Source organism: Pollachius pollachius, assembly GCF_949987615.1.
Source record: "Pollachius pollachius genome assembly, chromosome: 1".
Classification (NCBI taxonomy): domain Eukaryota; kingdom Metazoa; phylum Chordata; class Actinopteri; order Gadiformes; family Gadidae; genus Pollachius; species Pollachius pollachius.
The window spans coordinates 1,986,307-2,007,428 of record NC_136934.1 but is presented as its reverse complement, the minus strand read 5'-3'; the positions used below and the strand labels follow the sequence as shown (position 1 = coordinate 2,007,428).

General features: G+C 48.1%; 2 protein-coding genes across 2 annotated transcripts in view; both read right to left on the bottom strand.

Annotated features, from left to right (window-relative positions):
* Positions 1–8,074, bottom strand: part of slc4a5a (solute carrier family 4 member 5a) — a gene marked incomplete at both ends in the record, with an annotated part of 28,342 nt that extends 20,268 nt beyond the window's left edge. The window contains 7 exons of the mRNA XM_079734366.1: positions 373–428; positions 1,261–1,341; positions 2,221–2,373; positions 2,751–2,911; positions 3,516–3,645; positions 6,342–6,593; positions 8,017–8,074. Coding sequence (XP_079590492.1) covers positions 373–428; positions 1,261–1,341; positions 2,221–2,373; positions 2,751–2,911; positions 3,516–3,645; positions 6,342–6,593; positions 8,017–8,074 — 891 coding nt within the window. The remainder of the gene's footprint in view (positions 1–372; positions 429–1,260; positions 1,342–2,220; positions 2,374–2,750; positions 2,912–3,515; positions 3,646–6,341; positions 6,594–8,016) is intronic.
* Positions 8,075–16,955: 8,881 nt separating this feature from the next.
* The window catches only part of LOC307090793 (tetraspanin-15), a 15,165-nt gene continuing 10,998 nt past the window's right edge, over positions 16,956–21,122 (bottom strand). Inside the window, exon 8 of the mRNA XM_079757568.1 lies at positions 16,956–18,900. Within this exon, the coding sequence (XP_079613694.1) occupies positions 18,565–18,900 (336 nt within the window). The 3' untranslated portion in view covers positions 16,956–18,564. The remainder of the gene's footprint in view (positions 18,901–21,122) is intronic.

Here is a 21,122-nt window from a genome sequence, read left to right as displayed (position 1 = left end):
CTCACTTTACTGTTTGGTCTTTCACCTCGTCGCTATTTGCTTTACTCCTTCCATGTTCTATTTCACTGGGACTTGTTGACACGGTTGAGGAGGTCTGGATGTCAAGCGTTTCAGAGACGACAGCGACCCCTGCGCACTGATCTGTGACTGGGAACCTGAGCGCTGCTCACTGGACCCTGACTGGGGTAAGCTGTGGAATCACAGACCGGAGCCTCTGTGTTTCATCTGAGAGTGCACGGCCTTTAGGGTAGCAAGACACCGGTCTCCAGTCGGGTAATGTCAGAGGTTAACACCAGAGGTCAAAGGTTGTGACAAATTTATTAAAAGGGGAGGGGGGAGGGGAGTCTGGTGAGGCGAGGGCCGCGGACTCACCTGGTCGCTGCTGGGCGTGTCCCCAATGTCATTCATACTCTGACTCTGGGCGTGGCCTGGGGGGAGAGAGAGAGAGAGAGAGAGAGAGAGAGAGAGAGAGAGAGAGAGAGCGAGTATTCTTTATGTATTTATATTATTCCTTCATTTTCAGTTCAGTCGTCGTGTGAGGCCGCTGAGGGGAGCTGTGGAGACGAGGGCGGAGGAGGTAACACCTGCACACCTAACACCTGCCACGCTGTCATCGAGGCCCGTCGGCTCAGGCCTTTCATTGGCTGGTCTAAACGACCCTCAGGCTCGGCAGGTAATCTACGGTCTCAGGTGAGTCCCCCATCTCTTCACTCCTCTGTAGATGGGCTGACTGTGTTTCTGTGTCTCTGGTGCAGTGGGCTACACAGAGCCTGCTTTGTTAAGGAGTCAGGTGCCTGGAATACATCAGCTTCAGCTCGATGGGGTCAGGGTTCATGGGTATAGTAAATTGATTAATTAATCAGTATCTGTGTTGTAGAGCAGGACCCCATCGATCGCTGCGTGCTGAATTAGCACAACGCTGCCACTGTTCGACCGGTCAGCATGCACACCGTCAGCCCTCAGCCACCGACCCATCGACCCATGTGGTATGTTGGGGAGGGGAGGGTGGATGAGGGAGAAGGCGGAGGGTGCTGGTGGTGACGGTTTAGGTGGATGTTTGCCACAGGAAAGCAATGCCTATGAGGCATCGCATTCCAGGAGAGGATAGGGACATTCTCGATTTTAGCTGAAAGTGTTTCATTAACTCCGATTTCTGAAATTGAATGGAGATTAGATGAAATGAATACAATAAATACAGAATCAGGTTTCTAAAATAATTTCTCTGTTTTTTCTAAAATAAACTCTGTAACAGGCACTCACGCAGGCGTCCGTAGCTGGCCGCCTGCTGCTTCAGCCGGAGGTCCTCTGTGGAGCGGAAGCCGGGGGCCGCGGGGCCGCGGTCTGCAACGCAAACCAAGACAGTCAGGAACACAGAGGCACATCGCCATGACGACCGGCCGCCATCGCTAATCCCCTCATCAAACAGCGACGCGCCAGGCGTCTGGTGATGATCCGCGCGCTCGTTACAGAGCATGTGGTCAGAGCGCTCCGGAGGTGAGCGATAGGCCAGAGGAACAGAGACGCGCTCACACGTGTGGCGCCCGTGTGGCGCCCGCGACTCGCTACGCTATGACGTGTTCCTATAGGGTTCGGACGCGCTGGCATCATGTGTCATAATCACGGTTCATTAGGGCTAACGACCCGACTGTAATGTATACATAATCGTAATCATAACCATCACAGTCAGGGTATGCATAGTGTGTGAACAACACTCCTAGTCTGACCCCATCAAAGACTAACGACCCTACCCTTGTTAGAATGTCAAATATGTACATAATCAATGACCCAGTCGACGGTTTGTGTTTAATACTTTCACATGAATTTTTTTTTTTTCATTTCAGATCAGCATATCAGATCAGCTCTCCAATGAATTGTTTTATTTCACGCCACAACATCTGAAATAAAAATATGTTCTGAGTGACTGTGAAAATGGATTAGTCACAGCAAGGGAAACATTAAACATCGGAGGTTTTGCTCGGGTCTGTATCTGTGTGTGAGTGTGTGTGTGTGCATGCGTGTGCATGTGTGTGTGCGTGTGTGCACTTGCGTCTGCGTGTGTGCGTGCATGTGCATGTGCCTAGGCGTTTGCCTGTGCGTGCGTGTGTGTGGGTGTATGTGTGCTTGCGTATGCGCGTATGCTGGTGTGAGTGTGTGTGTGCATGTGTGTGCATGTGTGTGCGTGCGTGCGTGCGTGCGTGCGTGTGTGCGTGCGCTCCTCACTGGCGGCGCCCCCGGTCTTGCCGATGTCGGCCAGCGAGCGGTGCATGGGCTTCTTGGTCTGGTGCCGGTGTTTCCTCAGCAGCACGAAGCTGATGTTCTCCCTCTGGTCCGCCGTGATCCCGCCCTCCTGGATCTGCTTCTCGATGATCTCGTCTGAGGACCACCACATCAACACAGACAGGTTCACCAGGTGGACTGGACCACCACATCAACACAGACCGGATCACCAGGTGGACTGGACCACCACATCAACACAGACTGGTTCAGCAGGTGGACTGGACCCCAAAACAGACTCGATCCCAGACCCAATCCTAGACCAGATCAGACCCAATCCTAGACCCAATCCCCACTGAAGACCAGACCCATACCCCAGCCAAACCAGATCAGACCCAACCAGACCGGACCCAACCAGACCCAACCCTGAACCACTCCGAGAACCAAAACACACCCAGACCCAGACCCCCCTCCCAGACCCAGCCCCAGACCAAGACCACCAGACCCAGAGCCAGACTCAGACCCAGACGACCCACCAACGATCTGGGGCAGGGAGTAGCCCTCCAGGTCCAGCAGCACGGCCCCGGTCTGCAGGCAGGTCCGCAGCTCAAACAGGCTGTGCAGTGACAGGGTGGAGACGTGGGGCTTACTCCACCTCTCCCCACCCTCCTCCACCTTCTCCTCGAACTTCACCCACCTGCAGGGAGGGGAGAGAGAGAGAGAGAGAGAGAGAGAGAGAGAGAGAGAGACAGAGAGAGAGAGAGAGAGAGAGAGAGAAAGAGGGAGAGAGAGAGAGGAGAGAGAGAGAGAGAGAGAGAGAGAGAGAGGGGAGAGAGGAGAGAGGAGAGAGGGAGAGAGAGAGAAAGAGGGAGAGAGAGAGGAGAGAGAGAGGGAGAGAGAGAGAGAGAGAGAGAGAGAGAGAGAGAGAGAGAGAGAGAGGGGGGGGGGGGAGAGAGATATGTATAAGTGTGTGTGTGTCGTATAAGTGTGTGTGTGTGTGTGTGTGTGTGTGTGTGTGTGTGTGTGTGTGTGTGTGTGTGTGTGTGTGTGTGTGTGCAGAGCCGCCGGGCTGCGGGTATAAATTACAGAGTTGTGGGGGGGCCCAAGGCAGAGGGGGGCCCATGGGAATAAAAAAGAAAAAAAAGAAATGATGTCTGTTGAACCTTGTACCATCTCCTAGCGGTAGGAGCCCCCCCCCCCCCCCCCCCCCCCATCAATACCTCTTGTATACGGTGCCCAGAATTTGGTGCTACGGCCCTGTGTGTGTGCGTGTGCGTGTGTATCTGTGCGTGTGGTGTGACCTGGCCGTCTCCTTCCACTCCAGCTCGTCCCCGTCCTGCTGTAGCGTGTCCATCTCAGTGAACAGCGTGGGCGTGGGGAGCTCGTCATCCTCCCCCAGGATGTAGCGAAGCCGCTCCGCCGCCGGGGATACTGGGAGGGGACAGGCCGGTGAGCCGCTAGCCACGAGCTAACACATGCTAAGGAAGTGCTAAACACATCCTAAGGAAGCGCTAAACACATGCTAGTGGCCTGCTAGCGACCAGCTGACCACATGCTAATGGGGCTAAAACACATGCTAATGAAGCACTTAACACATACTAATGAAGCACTAAACACATGCTAATGAGGCTAAAACACATGCTAATGAAGCACTTAACACATACTTATGACATGCTAGAGACGAGCTGAACACATGCTAATGAAGTACTAAACACATACTAATGAAGTGGTAAACACATACTTATGACTTGCAAGCGATGAGCTACAGAGATGCTAATGAAGCTCTGAAAACATGCTTAAGACAGGCTTATGACACGCAAGCTAAAGATGTACCTACAACATGCTTCGATATGTAAACATTTTCAACAAGTTATGCTATGCTAACATCAGCATGCTACCATCATGCTTATTGCGCAGAAAATGCTACAAATGTGTGGTCGACACGCTTACATCATCCGCTACCAACATGCTAACAAAAGCATGTTGGTAGCGTCTGCTATATGCCCCTAAATGTGAAATGTATGTATGTCAAGCTAAGACACACTATCAAGATGCTATCAAGATGCTAACATTCTGCTAGTGATTTGGGGATTTTGTCTCCATCATGGAGCCAAATAAAATGATTAGGTTGATATTATTTTTATAAATATATACATTAGTGAGTTTAAATGGGGAATATGATTTAATGTTATAGCGTGAATGGACATGCTTCTTTCATCAACGCAGACATCATTCCCTTTGTGATGTCTATATATATATATATATATTATATCACAACCAACCTAACGTCTTCAACCTTTAAGGTCAACTTAATATATTTTAAGTATTTACGTGTGATAACATGATCATCATGTGGAACATAGCCACCTACGATGTGCCTTCAGTTTGCTGATCCTATAAACCGTCTCCTGCTCTCAGGCATGCTGGAGACACCTGGACTGTAACCGTGGTGATATTAGACGGACACGCTTCGACGAACACCTGGAAGGCCTCGCGGGTCAGATAAGCTCCGGTTTGAACCGGTTTCTCTCCAGCACCTGGCCACCGCTGAATTCAATTTCCGTACGATGAGTCTCATGATGACTCATCACGGACTGTAATTTAAACGTTGTGCCTGCAGGCTAACCGATGGATTAGCTGTGACTTTTGGACTAGCTCAGCACGACGGTTATCGCAACCTCCATATTTTACTCTCCGAGTAAGCTAGCCGGAGCTCACAGCGCCAGGAGCTAGCAGAAGCTCAGAGCGCTAGATCAGGAGCTAGCCGGAGCGCAGAGCACTAGGTCAGGAGCTAGCTGAAGCTCAGAGCGCTAGGTCAGGAGCTAGCCGAAGCTCAGAGCGCTAGGTCAGGAGCTAGCCCGAGCTAAGAGTGCTAGGTCAGGAGCTCCCCTATTAGAAATGCAGCTAGCTAACTTACAAATCACAGATATGCTAAATGAATCTCCACCAGCTCTATTCCATGCCGATGAATAGATCGAACAATTAAGGGCAATTAAATAATGCTATTCTAGCTAGCTAAATGTTCTCACTGATCAATCAGGGTCAATTCATCAAAGTACTTAGCTATGCTAATGACGCTATGCTATGCTAGCGACGTTTGCTATGCTACAGTTTCAGTATCAATAGTCGTATCTCTTCCTCTGCCTGGTTCAGGCCACATGTGAGGGATTATGTGTCCTCCATAGGTTTTCCGTTAAGCTCGGTCGGCGATCAATGACTTTGATCGGCTAGTCATCGGCGCTCTGGCAGCGAATCAGACCGCGCTGCTCCATGAGCGATGAGCGGAAAAAACCGACCGCTTGTTCAAAACATCCCTGCATGTAATTTATTCAAAAGTGATTTATGCAGAATAGGATGTCTCTGTACTTTCCTTTATTTCACTATGAATGGAAATGAAACCTCTCACAGTTTGTGTCGTCGTAATGTTTGCAATGAGGGTGGCTTATCTTTGTTCCATTTCACTCAGCAATACCATAGCGGTTCTCTCTCCTGTACGTTCCTGAGACCAGAGGGAGCTCAACAGAGGCAGCGGTAACCTTCTCAAGTTAATTACATTAGCTGCCATTGGCCCAGAAAACAGCTTACAGCTAGCCTTCACTGGAACGAAGCCAGTAATGAGAATTCAGTGATCGATGAAATCTTTATTTCTGCAGCTCACACTTCACTGGGGCGCTCTGTGTCTCCTCTCTGTGTGGCTGATGTCCCACTTTCTCTTTATTTAAAACGTGAAAAGCTGACTGTATTTGTTCTGTTGTTCTTTCTTTGTTCTGAGTGCGGCTTTTCTCCATCCATCATCTGTGATTTGGGCTTTTAAATGACAATGGCGCAGACAACCGAACGATTAAAACAAATCTATGATAATAAAATGGCACCTAATTTGTGCATCATGTGACGTCACGCTGATGCTATGTGACATCACAGGTGACATCACGCTGACATCACAGGTGACATCACGCTGACATCACAATGACATCACGCTGATGTCACGGTGACATCACACTGACATCACGTTACGTCATGTGACCCAGCGGTACCAGCACCCTGGTCTGACTCACTCGTGTGGCGGGTGTCCTGTGACATCACACTGAGGTCATGTGACCTCGGGTGACGTCCATGCTGTGACTCACTGGTGCGGTGGATGTTGGGGGCGTGGTGGGGGTGTTCCCCGAGGGGGTCCCCCGGCCCCTCCTCCAGGTCTAGCCGTCGCTCGTAGCGCTGGTGGTCCTGATGCTGAGGATGCTGCGGAGGGGGGAGGGGTCTCTGATTGGCGTAGCGCCGGTCCCGCTCCGGGTCCGACGTGTCGCGGCTCGAACGCCGGCGGCGGCGCTTGCGTCTGTACCCCCGGGGCACCGGGACCCCGATGTAGATGGACTGGTGGTCTGGGGGGAGGCATCGCCACGGTTACTGTTGCGTTCTTCTTCAAGGAAAGTCGTCTAATCAGGATCGCTTTGAACTCACTTTATTTACTTAAGTATTTCGGTATGGTAACTACGAAGCAGAAGGAGGGGAATTGTATTACGCACGTGCGGAGCGACAAACAGCAATCCTCTCTACCTATCTCTCTCTATGGCTTGCCGGATGTTTCTCAAAATCCTCGGGCTTCAATTCTTGCTTTTATACTGAGTATGCGTGGCCTATAAAACGCACCGGTTTCGCTATTCTCACCTTTCTAAAGGTGCTGCCCTCTATGGCTGAAATAGTTATTGCAGCTTATGTGTCCTGCCCCTTGTGGCTATGTATAGTAATTACAGCTTATGTGTTCTGCCCCCTGTGTCTATGTATAGTAATTACAGCTTATGTGTTCTACCCCCTGTGGCTATGTATAGTAATTACAGCTTATGTGTTTAAAATACGTAACATTACCACCACGGTCACCGTATGCAGTAGCTGTGGCTTCCTTCACAGACCCGGGTGTCTCAAGGAATGGACGCAGGGTTCTGTTCCGGCCTTTTGATGCCATACGTCAATCCCTCTCTCTTTCAACGCACGACGTCTGTCCCTACCGTCCTGTCCGCCTCTACCGTCCTGTCCGCCTCTACTGTCCTGTCTGTCTGTCTGTCTTAAGTAGAGAACACGTAACCCAAATGTCATCAACTGAGTGGATTATTAAAACACTGAGGACTGGAATCTTTAGTGTTTCAATAATCCAATCAGTTGATGGGGTCACCAGAAGTGATGATCATCATTTCTTCGACACCATTCTTAATATTTAATTAGTGATTCAAGGGCATTTTCTTTTTCGTACTATTTTCACTAACTTCAGACTTCACCACAATGGTTCTTTCGATTGAGTGATATAATTGAAATTTAGATTTGAATGTGGGTAATAACCTCGGCCCATTGATAGAAAGCAGAGCTACAAAGCAGAACAGAGTCTTCTGCAGAGCTGGGCGTCCTCAGTTTGAAAAGAGCATTCATGAGTTCACCGCTGCACACTAAATGGTTAATGGCTGAACGGCTGAGTAGCATCCAATAACATCAATAGACGCTCTAATTAGATCCGTTATTAATCGCTGCTGCTCCGAGATACACTATACATGTTAAAGAGAAGATGGATTCATTATGTTCCCTATCGCATCGCTAAATACTCTAATCACACTGTTCTGTCTAAGCGCCCATGAGCAAGGGGAACAGACAACCTTTCCAAATCCCGCTGGTTAATAATGTGTTGTAGAACAGAGAGGTTGGACTGTGTGTTTGTGTATTGTTAACCGGGGACACACACAGCAGGTAGATACACCACAGGTACACAACTGTGCATCACACACACAAACACACACACACACACACACATAGACTCACCCTCCTCTTCCTCATAGCGAAGATGGGAGATCCCTGTCCCTCTGTCTCCATGGTCCATGCTGTCACGGAAACAGAGAATACAAGTCCTTAGACAGCACACACATACCAGTTACTGAGTGAGTGGGTGGGTGGGTGAGTGGGTGGGTGGGTGGGTGGGTGAGTGAGTGAGTGAGTGGGTGAGTGGGTGGGTGGGTGAGTGGGTGAGTGAGTGAGTGAGTGGGTGAGTGAGTGAGTGAGTGGGTGAGTGGGTGAGTGAGTGAGTGGGTGGGTGAGTGGGTGGGTGGGTGAGTGAGTGTGTGGGGGTGTCAGCACGGTGGCGATCAATCAGGTGATAATTAAAAAACGAGGCCGAGTCGATGCAGCGAGCATGGCCGTTACACACAGTATGCTGCTCCCCCCCGCCCCCCCGCACGTGACCGGCCTCCAGGGACGTTTATCCTCATCAACATCCTCCTCCTCATCTCCTCCTATTCATCATCCTCCTCATCATCAGCCTCCTCCTCTTCCTATTCATCATCACCCTCATTCTCCTCCTCATCCTCCTTCTACTCATCATCATCACCCTCATTCTCTTCCCCACCCTCATCCTCATCACTCTCATTCTCCTGCTCAGCCTCCTCCTCCTCCTCTTCCTCCTCATCACCCTCCTCCTCCTCCTCAGTGTGTGACAGCACACCTGTAGATGACGTGTGACCCAGCTGCTGCTTGCCTGGCAGCAAAGAGCTGCGTCCTGAGCTGGTTGTAATTCTCACTCGGACTTTGGGTTTTGATTAACTGGTATCTGATGTTTACAACGGTTGGCACAGAGCCACGTAGAGACGTGACCGACAGCACAGGCCTGAGAACATGCCGTATTCAAGGTGCACTATTTCATGCTTCGAAAGAAATGTGCCCTATCCCACAGTTACGATAATCAATATAAAATGTGAAATGGCCTTTCCATGTACTTAATAGTTATGCTGATGTGTTTTTTTCTCTTTCCTGTACATTATATTTTTACTTATATTTTACATGTTACTATTTTAATTGTATTCTATTTGAGGCAGAAACACTGTCAATGAGGAAGAATTATGATTCTGAATTGACTGTCAGTTAGAAAAATGGAAATCTTCCAAAATGGGTTAATTTAAGCTGACCCCAGCTGACTAATTACAAATTGTAATACTTTTGTGGATGTCAAAATAATGATAAATAGTTAATAGCAACAATGGCCCAATAATTCCCTTGTGACTGAGGCCGTTGTGGAAAATATTTATTAAATTAAACTCATTAGCAGCCGTCTATTTCAATTTATTTAAATTATAATCAAAGCTAATCATAACATTTAAAACAAACACTAATCTTTCACCAATCATGTCGGGTGAGGCATTTTGATCAAGCTGGGCAGCCACCTAAAATTGAACATTAATTAATAATAACTGAATTATATGGACATTCCAGAATCTAAATGTTTTGGTTCTGGTCCTAAGAGGATGTGAAAATAATCAGAACAACAGTTACTTATTCCATAAACAAACAAAAATATTGCAGTATTTGTAAAGCCAAAATTCCTTTGTTGAATGGGTCTTTGGCTTACAGTTTGGAACCATAACTACAATAAAAATAATCATAACAGGCAAAAATTCAATATATATAACCAATAGACACTGAAAGATACTACTTAACATCACAACTTTTGATGAAGCACATTCTGCGACTACTAAAATACTTCCAGGACATAGCAAGTCCCCCCCCCCACACCTGGTTGGATATGAGTGTTGGGGGGTTCTCTGATCTACTTAGTCCCATTTCAACAATTATTAGCTCAGGTGCAATTTGTGAAGAATTTCTAAGAGTAACAGCTGTGCAGAAACGGGACTACAAGGAATGGAAGTCAGAGCTATGATTTCCAGGTTGTGTTTTTAATCTGAAAGAACAAATCATTTCGATCCCAGTTACGATGAGGTTGTTGTGTGGTTGTTGATACTAACCAGACCGTATGAAAAGATTCTCATTTACAAACAAACGTCTCTACTCCCTGGATAAACATAGACTGCTCGTCATTTGGAATTACTGAAAAGAACAGTTGGAATGGGAGAGAGAGAGAGAGAGAGATGGGGAGGAAGAGAGAGAGAGAGAGAGCGAGAGAGAGAGCGCGAGAGAGAGAGAGAGAGGTTTCCTGTCTCTGTAATTAGTTCTGTCACATCAGTGTCCTTCACACCCAGTGGGCAGCTCGAGTGACACCACATAAACACACACACACGCACACGCGCACACACACACACACACACACACACGTGTACACTTGTCAATTATTGAATTATTAATTACAATATTAACTTCAATCAAAATGCAACACAATTATTTACATGGTTGGCCTACATTGAAACATATTTCTGATCAAAGCAGGAAACATACATCTATAATTGTATAAAATACATAGGCAGTTTAAATACTGTATATGTATTAAAACATCCATTTGAAGTCAGCTTTTCATTTGACTTGCCAACAGACTTTGAACATTGATCATAAAACCTTGAACAAACCTCATCTCCAAGTTCGGACCTTTAGCACAACAGTAAACCGACGTCTATAACTGTCACCCTCACTGATATAAACTACTTCATTGGAAAACTTCATGCTTATTCAAATCCAAGTCCAATACAAACCCAAACACAGAGAACAACAGAATTCAGCCCCACACTACAACATCTACAACATCTACAACGTCTACAACATCTACAACGTCTATAACATCTACACCGTCTACAACATCTACAACATCTACAAACATCTACAAACATCTACAAACATCTACAACATCTATAACATCTACAAACATCTACAACACCTACAACATCTACAACGTCTACAAACATCTATAACATCTACAAACATCTACAAACATCTACAACGTCTACAAACATCTACAAACATCTACAAACATCTACAACGTCTACATACTTTAAACTGGGACTTCACTGGAAAACCACCTGGACCAGTGCATGGAGGTGGGTCAGGGGCCAGGGACCAGACCAGAACACACAGCAAACAGAGCTTCTCACCTGGTTCGTGGTTCTGCTAGTACGCTGAGGAGAGCTGGAGACCCTGGGTGGGACGCGACCATACAAACATGTCAGATGAAGTGGAGATAAACCAGAGACGAGCTGGTGGGCACACAGGACAAGAGATGCTCCACTTTCGGACTCTCTCTCTCTCTCGCCCCCCTTCTCTTTCCCTCACCCCCCCCCTCTCTCCCCTCTCTCTCTCTCCCCCTCTTTCCCCTCTCCCTCTTTCTCTTCCCCCCCTCTCTCACCCCCTCTCTCTCCCCCCTCTCTTCTCCCTCTCCCTCTCTCTATCCCCTTTCTCACCCCCATCTCTCTCTGCCCCCCCCCCCGCCCCCGCTCTCCCCCTCTGTCCCCCGCCTCACTCTCCCTCACCCCCCCCCGCCTCCCCCTCTCTCCCCCCTCCCTCTCTCTCTGGGTCAATAAGGGCCCCAGGACAGTGGGTGTTCTTTAAAGGATGGTTGGTGGCGCCCAATAGGCGTCACCGTCGTACCAGCCGGTCGATTCGCTCCTGCCCCGTGGAAAAACTAATCCTGAGTCGCATGTGGAGCTGAACCTATAGGAGGCTCTGTATAGCTGGACCAATAGGAGGCTGGGTTCATAGTTCGACCAATAGGAGGCTGTGTTCATAGCTCGACCAATAGGAGGCTGTGTTCATAGCTCGACCAATAGGAGGCCGCTGTTTACGCTTTCATCCAAAGCTTCTCATCATCGTGACTTTACTTCATTTGAAGAGAAGGTTGGTTTTGGGGATCGAACCCAGAACTATTGGGCTTGGAATCCAACCCACAGCCTCTATCCTTCCTGCTGAGCTCTTGACTGAACCCTCCTTCCTCTAGAAAACACTTTTTTACTTTATTCACATCCTCTTACTTTCCTGGGCTGTAATGCGCTGGGAAATTCTCCTTCTTGAATCAAAGAGGCCTTAAAATGAAGTACGGGAATCAAACGGAGCAGAGACAACCCTCAGCGGGCAAGGCAGCAGCTGCCGAGTCCCAGGTTGGTATGACGAGCACACTGTAACGAGACGGTCGGCCTTCTTAGGAGGGATGGATGGGCATTTATCGACAAGGTTTCAACCGATGAAACTCTGTAGATCTTCAGGGCCTCTTCAGTGGCTCCGGGTCCGACTTCATGGAATGGAATGGATGGATTCTGAATCCAAATAGGAATCACACAATCACACTTTAGCCCCAATCCCTTTCTCAGTATATGACCTTGTTACGGTTGCAATCAAACACAGGAATACAACAAGGAAATGATCAGGTTGGTAACCATCTTCTAAATCCAAATGTACTTAAAAGTATAAACTCACTCAAATAAATTGTTTCTTCGATTCCAAAGTGCGGGGGCAGACCGCAGTCGACTCCAAACCACTTGATGTCTAGAATCGATTCTCAGAGTGGGCGACGTGACGGAGAGGAGAGCCCAGGGTTTTGGAGTGGACCCCCCATCCCTGTGGGACAGCCCCCCTACTGCTCCTCAAGAGTCTCAGAGGCCAGCGGGGGGGGGGGGGGGGCACTCTGTCTGCTCCCCGGTGTTCAGAGGACCTGCTCTCGGTTGGTGGAGACGCTGAAACACACTCCAGCTCAGAGCCTGTCAATTACCTTCAGGGAGAAGGGTTTTCATTGGGCCTTCAGCAGGCAGAGAACGGCAGCAATGGCCCCTGATCTCATCTGGTCTCAGGCGGCTGTTGGCATGCTAAGCTTTCTTGACATTTACACACTATAATATAATACCTTGAAGTACTTGCACTGGGCCACTTTATAAGTTATACCGTTCACACTGTTTGTCCTGTCGGTTCTGTTTGTCCTTACTTTAGCATTTACTTTAGCATCTATTTCTGTTTTCCTAAGCCCCACTGTGTATTTTTTATGTATTGTATTACATCCTGTGTCTTCCACTGCTGCTGGGTTGCTGTATCGAAGGAATTTCAAAGGATTAACAACGTTTTTATCTATCTATCTATCTATCTATCTATCTATCTATCTATCTATCTATCTATCTATCTATCATTTATACAGATGGTAGATATGCCAAGCCTCGGCCTCTATCACCATGCAAATAACCAACCCTGCCATGGGTAGAGACTTTACAGTACTGTTAATCCTTCTGTTGGGGTCGCTGTTTGATTCCTCTCCGTCTGTGAGACACTCAGCAGTCTGTGGTAACAGACTCTCGCTCGCTCGCCAAATCCCTCTTCAGATTCATCTGTGGTAGGAGCTCTGCAATTTTGACAAATATCCTCACAGCTTCTAATCAAAATCACAAACACCGTTTCCTGATTAACAACCACATGAAAACGTCTTCAATTAATAAAAGATTACCTATGGTTAAAAATGTCCCATCCTGTGTTACCCGATGCGATGGTAATTCAAACCAATCAGAGCACCTGGTGGTGGAGGGAGCGATTAGCCCTGCCCCCTCGTCTCGAAGGTGCTGATTGGTTAATTAAGACCTCCACACTCTCGACCCTCCGAGACACCTGATAGAACAGCTGGAGATTAATGACATACCAACAAAGGGAACTTTGTTTGAGTTCAGCAAGTTGGTCGTTTGAACTTATTTTTCAACGTGAGCTGATGAATAATGTGAGAGCATCAGACCTGTAGAAGGAACCAGGAGACATTGAGAAGGAACCAGGAGACATTGAGAAGGAACCAGGAGACCTTGAGAAGGAACCAGGAGACCTTGAGAAGGAACCAGGTGGGGACATTGAGAAGGAACCAGGTGGGGACATTGAGAAGGAACCAGGTGGAGGCCTTGAGAAGGAACCAGGAGACATTGAGAAGGAACCAGGTGGAGGCCTTGAGAAGGAACCAGGAGACCTTGAGAAGGAACCAGGAGACCTGTAGAAGGAACCAGGAGACCTTGAGAAGGAACCAGGAGACATTGAGAAGGAACCAGGAGACCTTGATAGGGAACCAGGTGGAGACCTTGAGTAGGAACCAGGAGACCTTGAGAAGGAACCAGCAGACCTTGAGAAGGAACCAGGAGACCTTGAGAAGGAACCAGGAGACCTTGATAAGGAACCAGGTGGAGACCTTGAGTAGGAACCAGGGGAAGACCTTGAGAAGGAACCAGGTGGAGACCTTGAGTAGGAACCAGGGGGAGACCTTGAGTAGGAACCAGGGGAAGACCTTGAGAAGGAACCAGGGGGGTTCCTTGAGAAGGAACCAGGAGACATTGAGAAGGAACCAGGAGACCTTGAGAAGGAACCAGGAGACCTTGAGTAGGAACCAGGAGACCTTGAGTAGGAACCAGGAGACATTGAGAAGGAACCAGGTGGAGGCTTTGAGAAGGAACCAGGAGACCTGTAGAAGGAACCAGGTGGAGGCCTTGAGAAGAAACCAGGAGACCTTGAGAAGGAACCGGGAGACCTTGAGAAGGAACCAGGTGGAGACCTTGAGTAGGAACCAGGAGACCTTGAGTAGGAACCAGGAGACCTTGAGAAGGAACCGGGTGGAGTCCTTGAGAAGGAACCGGGTGGAGGCCTTGAGAAGGAACCAGGAGAGACCTTGAGAAGGAACCAGGTGGAGACCTGTAGAAGGAACCAGGTGGAGACATTGAGAAGGAACCAGGAGACATTGAGAAGGAACCAGGTGGAGGCCTTGAGAAGGAACCATGTAAAAACCTTGAGAAGGAACCAGGAGACCTTGAGAAGGAACCAGGTGGAGGCCTTGAGAAGGAACCAGAAGGATCACTCCTTCCAGGGGGCCTGAGGGGTGCCGTAGCCCCCCAGGGACGGACACATGGTTGGAGAAACATCCATCAAATGGTCAGAAACTAAAAAAGGAAAGGTTACGTCAAATGAGGACGTCCGACAGGTCAGAACACGAACGGGTTCAATCTCTCACTCTTTTCTGACTTCTTCTGTTGACAGAACTGGATAAATCCTGTATCTCTGAGCATTGGGTCTGCTAGCTCAGGTTGTCTGCAGCGGTCCCACCCCAGCACCCAAATGGATCTCATTGGTACAGAGACCATGGCCTATTTAATAAAAGGTACATTACGGCCCAATCCCAAAGTGCGCCCTGAGGACAAAGGACTCACAGACTAAACTGATCTCAGGTGCTAAGTGAGCGAGTGTGTGAGGCCACATGGGCTCAGATACGTATACATGGGATTGGGACAGCACTTCACGAGAGCACATGTTACCTTGGCAATGTTTAATGACAAAGATGCTGCTGACACTTGCCAGTTTGGGAATTCTTATTTTTATTTAGTTTTTGTTTTTTTGTAAATGCAATGAAAACAATCGCTTACAGCAATTTATTGATGTTAGAAAATATAAATGTTACTTTTGAATGCTTCAGTATAAAGGATGTATTGAATCATTTGAATAATTGAATTACGAAATGTATAATTAATATACTATGAAGAGCCGTTTGGGAGCCAAAAGAGCCGGCTCTTGCTGGTGAGCTGATCCAAATGATCCGGCTCACTGAAAAAAGGCTGAAATTCCCATCTGGTCGCCTATTGACAGTAGCATCATCTTGTTGTTTACCTTCCTAATTTCCGGACTTCCCTATGGTCTCCACGGTAAACGTCACAACGCTTTGAACTGTGGGTCATTCCCTTAGGTCAAGTCTGCACTGATGCGGCCTCACGGAAAGGGCTGGGTAAGTGTGGACTCAAACCCTCACGCCCTTTGGAATTCGACATTGGGACAGCCCTAAATCCTTAATAATTTCACGAGAACGCGCAAAAAAGTCTGCGAGTCCTTGAGTCCGGACATTGGGATTGGACCATAGACTCCACACACACAGGCACGTGCACACACACACACACACAGACACAGTATCAGACAAGGAACTCTTTTAGGCTGCAGGTTGATTTCCATTCCGGTCGACTCCTCTGAGAAAGGCCCTTAAGTTGTGAGGCGTAGCGGGGGACTCCGCGGTTCGTGGCTCGGTGAGAGCCCTCCAGAGAACACCGAGTGATAACCTTGTTTAAATGCAAAGTAACCTGCATTGACAGAGTGCTGCGGAGGCTTCTGTTGAGTCCGGAGTCACCTCATAAACACGAGAGGCTACGGTGTCACCTCATAAACACCAGGGGGCCGCGGGGAAGGGACACGCCCACAGAGAGGGGGGCGGGGCCTCTGAGCAGCTCGCTCGGGAGTGATGGTGCGTTTTACTATTCTCTGCGAACCGACTCGGACCTCGCACGTGACGTCACGCCCACCCTTCAAGCGTTTTATATGTTTCGCTGGGTCGTTGGAGAAAAACATGGACGCCACCCGGAAAGCTGTTGTCGCGGTAGCATTGGTACCAGGCGCTCCAAAATAAGTAGGATATAGGCCATAGGCAGATATACGGGCGCAGTAAGGCATTGCAGTAATAGGAGTGATTGAAATTGCCATTTAAACCACCAAAGCGGTCCAAACACAATGAAAACAGTTGATACTTCAAGTCACACCGGGCGCAGCCATCTTGAATTCTGTCTCGAAATCCGACTCCGTTACGTGCTACAGATATTGGTTTGTCAAATTCATCCCCCCAAAAATATCGATTTCACCTTCCTCTTGTTGTTCTTCTTCACGCTCCGGGTACGGCAAACAAACTCACCTGAGGCAGGGATCGGAAATTGTGTTTTGCAAGTAGGAGGGACCAGAGCTGACCGGATATATCTGATACTACTGCACCCTCCACCCAGGCCTTACCATCCCAGCGGCAGCAACAATGCATCCACGTTTTTCCGACGTATTAGCTCGAGTTCACGTAGGTCGGAGATGACGCGATACCAATTCAGACTTTCCACCTCCGACCGTTAACGAACGCAGAACAACGCTGCACTTGTTTGTGCTGCACTGTGCCTGAGTAGTAAATGAGCTAGTCACGTGATGGCATCGGATCGGCACGACCCTACAGAAAAGCAACACGCGAGCGTCGGTTTCAGTAGACAAATTCTGTTTTATTGACAAGACCAGCAGTGTAGACACAAGGCATGAGGGCCGCTCAGCACATGAGACCCACCCGATAAAGAACGCCTGAACCTTACTTCAGCTGGACTTTACACACGCGGACCAACGAAAAGAGTCATTAAAAATATACAATGGACTGAGAACCCCTTAAAAATAACCCATCACAACTGTACAGCAGTTTGTTAATAAGTCGTCATACTTTACAAAACATGCATTCCCGTCTTTACTCCACAGCTGTCAGTCTTACAATATTAACCCATTGCACAAATAAAAAAAAAAAACGTACGTACTAAATCAGTCACAGATGCAGCACGCAAGATGTTTGGCCCCTTCATACTGGTCAGACATTGAGACCCTTATCAGAAGCTTGTTTGTTTAATTGGTGTTGGGGGACTGGGGGCCGTGGGAAACGGCCTGAGGTAAGCAGCGGCACTTTGAGCGCTCGGCTTGGATTAAACACCACCTAAAACACGGAAATCAAGAAAAGCGTCTAAATCGGTTTCTGTTCTTCAAAGTACGAAATGACATCGTTTCACCGGAAACTGGTAACGCTAGTAAAATATTACATTAAAAAAAAGAGCTGATCAACAAGGTGAAATGGTGAATTAAACTTCATTATACGATTAAAAAATGCACACAACATTTATGTAAAAAACAAACGGTTGGTACCTGAAAAATGTATAGAATAACTCAACATGAACAAGAATGTCTCAATGTATACATGGTTCTTTTTCGGAGATAAGTAAAGTACCGATCGCCAGAAGAGAAACCCGATGTTTAAATAAAATACGAAACAACAAGGTCAGCACCACGGCAGATTAGTATTGATGGTTCCAGTGAACTCCGAGGCAGTTCACTCTGAGATGGAAAAACACCCAATCATCTTTTTCTGAAGGACTTGGATATAAATTTTACACACATAAAATAAAAGTACTTGAGTTGCTAAATCGCACGGCTAGAGTTGGTTTAAAATAAGAACAAAGCTCCAGTGATAATACGTAAGATAAGAGCTTTAGTCCTCGCAGTAACTGAACTGCGTTTAAACGGTTCTCTGGAGTGGAACATTCCAGAAGCAAACATTCAAATGTAAATTTAAAGCCCTGGTTACAGTAGTGCACCATGCCTGTTCTGTATCCCCTGGTCTGCCACTAGTTGGCGGTATTTCAACAAAACGTACTGATACAACCTATATCGCCGAATATACTTTTAATTTTTAACCGTTGATAAACTTGAGGCAATAAATTATTTGGGTTTCAAAAACCTAACAGCTGCGTTTGATTTTCACATTTTGCCATAAAGCAACTGAATTAACCGAAAAAAGTGCTTAGTCGCATCAAATTCCTTCCGAACAACCGAAACCCCCCCCGATACTTCGATAGATTGCTTCATCTTTTTAAGTAGTGCAACAAGACTTCCGACAAGACAAATCCAACAACTGTACAACAACCAAACCAAAAATCCACAAACCGATCCAACGGAAAAAAAACCAAACCAAAAACCAAACCTCGAAACAAAACCCGAAGCGCCACGAGGAACAGCGGAGACGTGGCGACGCTCGAAGGACCCCCCCCCTGCGTCTCAGTGTTCCCTCTTGATCTTGCGTCCGGCGTCCACCTCGTCCAGCCCCGTGGCCGACAGCGACTCCTGCAGCTCGCGGAGCTGTGAGTGGGTACGGGGGGGCTGCTTCTTCAGCTTCTGCAGGTGGAGGTCGATGGGGTCCAGCTCGGGCTCGCTGGCCGGCACCGGCAGGTAGCCCCCGTCCCGGGGAAGACACATGCACCAGCCGGCGCCCGCCAGGTCCAGCTCGCTGTACTGGAACGACTTCTTCAGCAGCCGGAAGTCCACCATGTCGCTGGACTCGCTCATGTCCACCAGGAGGTTCCAGAAGGCACAACTCAGCATGATGCCCAGCAGCTGGGGAGAGGCAGACAAGCATGTACAGGAGAGAGAGAGTGTGTGTGTGTGTGTGTGTGTGTGTGTGTGTGTGTGTGTGTGTGTGTGTGTGTGTGTGTGTGTGTTTACTATGTGTACGCTTGTCCGTCTCTACGTGGGTGTGGGTTTTTGTACATATGTGTGTGTGATTGTGTGTGTGTGTATGTTTGCATGTGTGTGTAGGCTTGTCTGTCTATACGTGGGTGTGGGTGTGTGTTTTAGTACATATGTGTGTGTGTATGTGTGTATGTTTGCATGTGTGTGTGAAGGCTTGTGTATTTATACATGCGTGTGTGTTTGCACAGTTTTGTGTATGTACATTGAGTTCACATGTGTGTGTGTATTTGTGCGTATGGACAGACTCTGCAGTTCTACAGCTTCTCTGCAGAGGTAATTATGGTGTTGATGTTCTGGGGCAGATATGCCCCAGAACCAGAGCAGTCAGGACAACGTGGCTCATCCAGAGCTCAGTGGAGCAGAGAGAGAATTCATCCACAGAACAACTCTGCTGCCACAGCGGCCCTATGTCACTCCTTCACTGTCACCCCTTCACTCTGTCAATCCTTCACTCTGTCACTCCTTCACTCTGTCACTCCTTCACTGTCACTCCTTCACTCTGTCACTCCTTCACTCTGTCACTCCTTCACTGTCACTCCTTCACTCTGTCACTCCTTCACTCTGTCACTCCTTCACTGTCACTCCTTCACTGTCACTCCTTCTCTGTCACTCCTTCACTGTCACTCCTTCACTGTCACTCCTTCACTCTGTCACTCCTTCACTCTGTCACTCCTTCACTGTCACTCCTTCACTGTGTCACTCCTTCACTGTCACTCCTTCACTGTGTCACTCCTTCACTCTGTCACTCCTTCACTGTCACTCCTTCACTGTCACTCCTTCACTCTGTCACTCCTTCACTGTCACTCCTTCACTGTCACTCCTTCACTGTCACTCCTTCACTGTCACTCCTTCACTGTCACTCCTTCACTGTCACTCCTTCACTGTCACTCCTTCACTCTGTCAATCCTTCACTCTGTCACTCCTTCACTCTGTCACTCCTTCACTGTCACTCCTTCACTCTGTCACTCCTTCACTCTGTCACTCCTTCACTGTCACTCCTTCACTCTGTCACTCCTTCACTCTGTCACTCCTTCACTGTCACTCCTTCACTGTCACTCCTTCTCTGTCACTCCTTCACTGTCACTCCTTCACTGTCACTCCTTCACTCCTTCACTCTGTCACTCCTTCACTCTGTCACTCCTTCACTGTCACTCCTTCACTGTGTCACTCCTTCACTGTCACTCCTTCACTGTGTCACTCCTTCACTCTGTCACTCCTTCACTGTCACTCCTTCACTGTCACTCCTTCACTCTGTCACTCCTTCACTGTCACTCCTTCACTGTCACTCCTTCACTGTCACTCCTTCACTGTCACTCCTTCACTGTCACTCCTTCACTGTCACTCCTTCACTCTGTCACTCCTTCACTGTCACTCCTTCACTGTCACTCCTTCACTCTGTCACTCCTTCACTGTCATTCCTTCACCCTGTCATTCCTTCACTCTGTCACTCCTTCACTGTCACTCCTTCACTGTCACTCCTTCACTGTCATTCCTTCACCCTGTCACTCCTTCACTGTCACTCCTTCACTGTCACTCCTTCACTGTCACTTCTTCACTGTCATTCCTTCACCCTGTCACTCCTTCACTGTCATTCCTTCAACCTGTCACTCCTTCACTGTGTCATTCCTTCACTCTGTCACTCCTTCTCTGTCATTCCTTCACCCTGTCACTCCTTCACTGTCACTCCTTCACTCTGTCACTCCTTCACTGTCACTCCTTCACTGTCACTCCTTCACTCTGACACTCCTTCACTGTCACTCCTTCACTGTCACTCCTTCACTGTCACTCCTTCACTGTCACTCCTTCACTCTGTCACTCCTTCACTCTGTCACTCCTTCACTCTGTCACTCCTTCACTGTCACTCCTTCACTCTGTCACTCCTTCACTCTGTCGCTCCTTCACTGTCATTCCTTCACCCTGTCACTCCTTCACTCTGTCACTCCTTCACTGTCACTCCTTCACTGTCACTCCTTCACTGTCACTTCTTCACTCTGTCACTCCTTCACTGTCATTCCTTCACCCTGTCACTCCTTCACTGTCATTCCTTCACCCTGTCACTCCTTCACTGTGTCATTCCTTCACTCTGT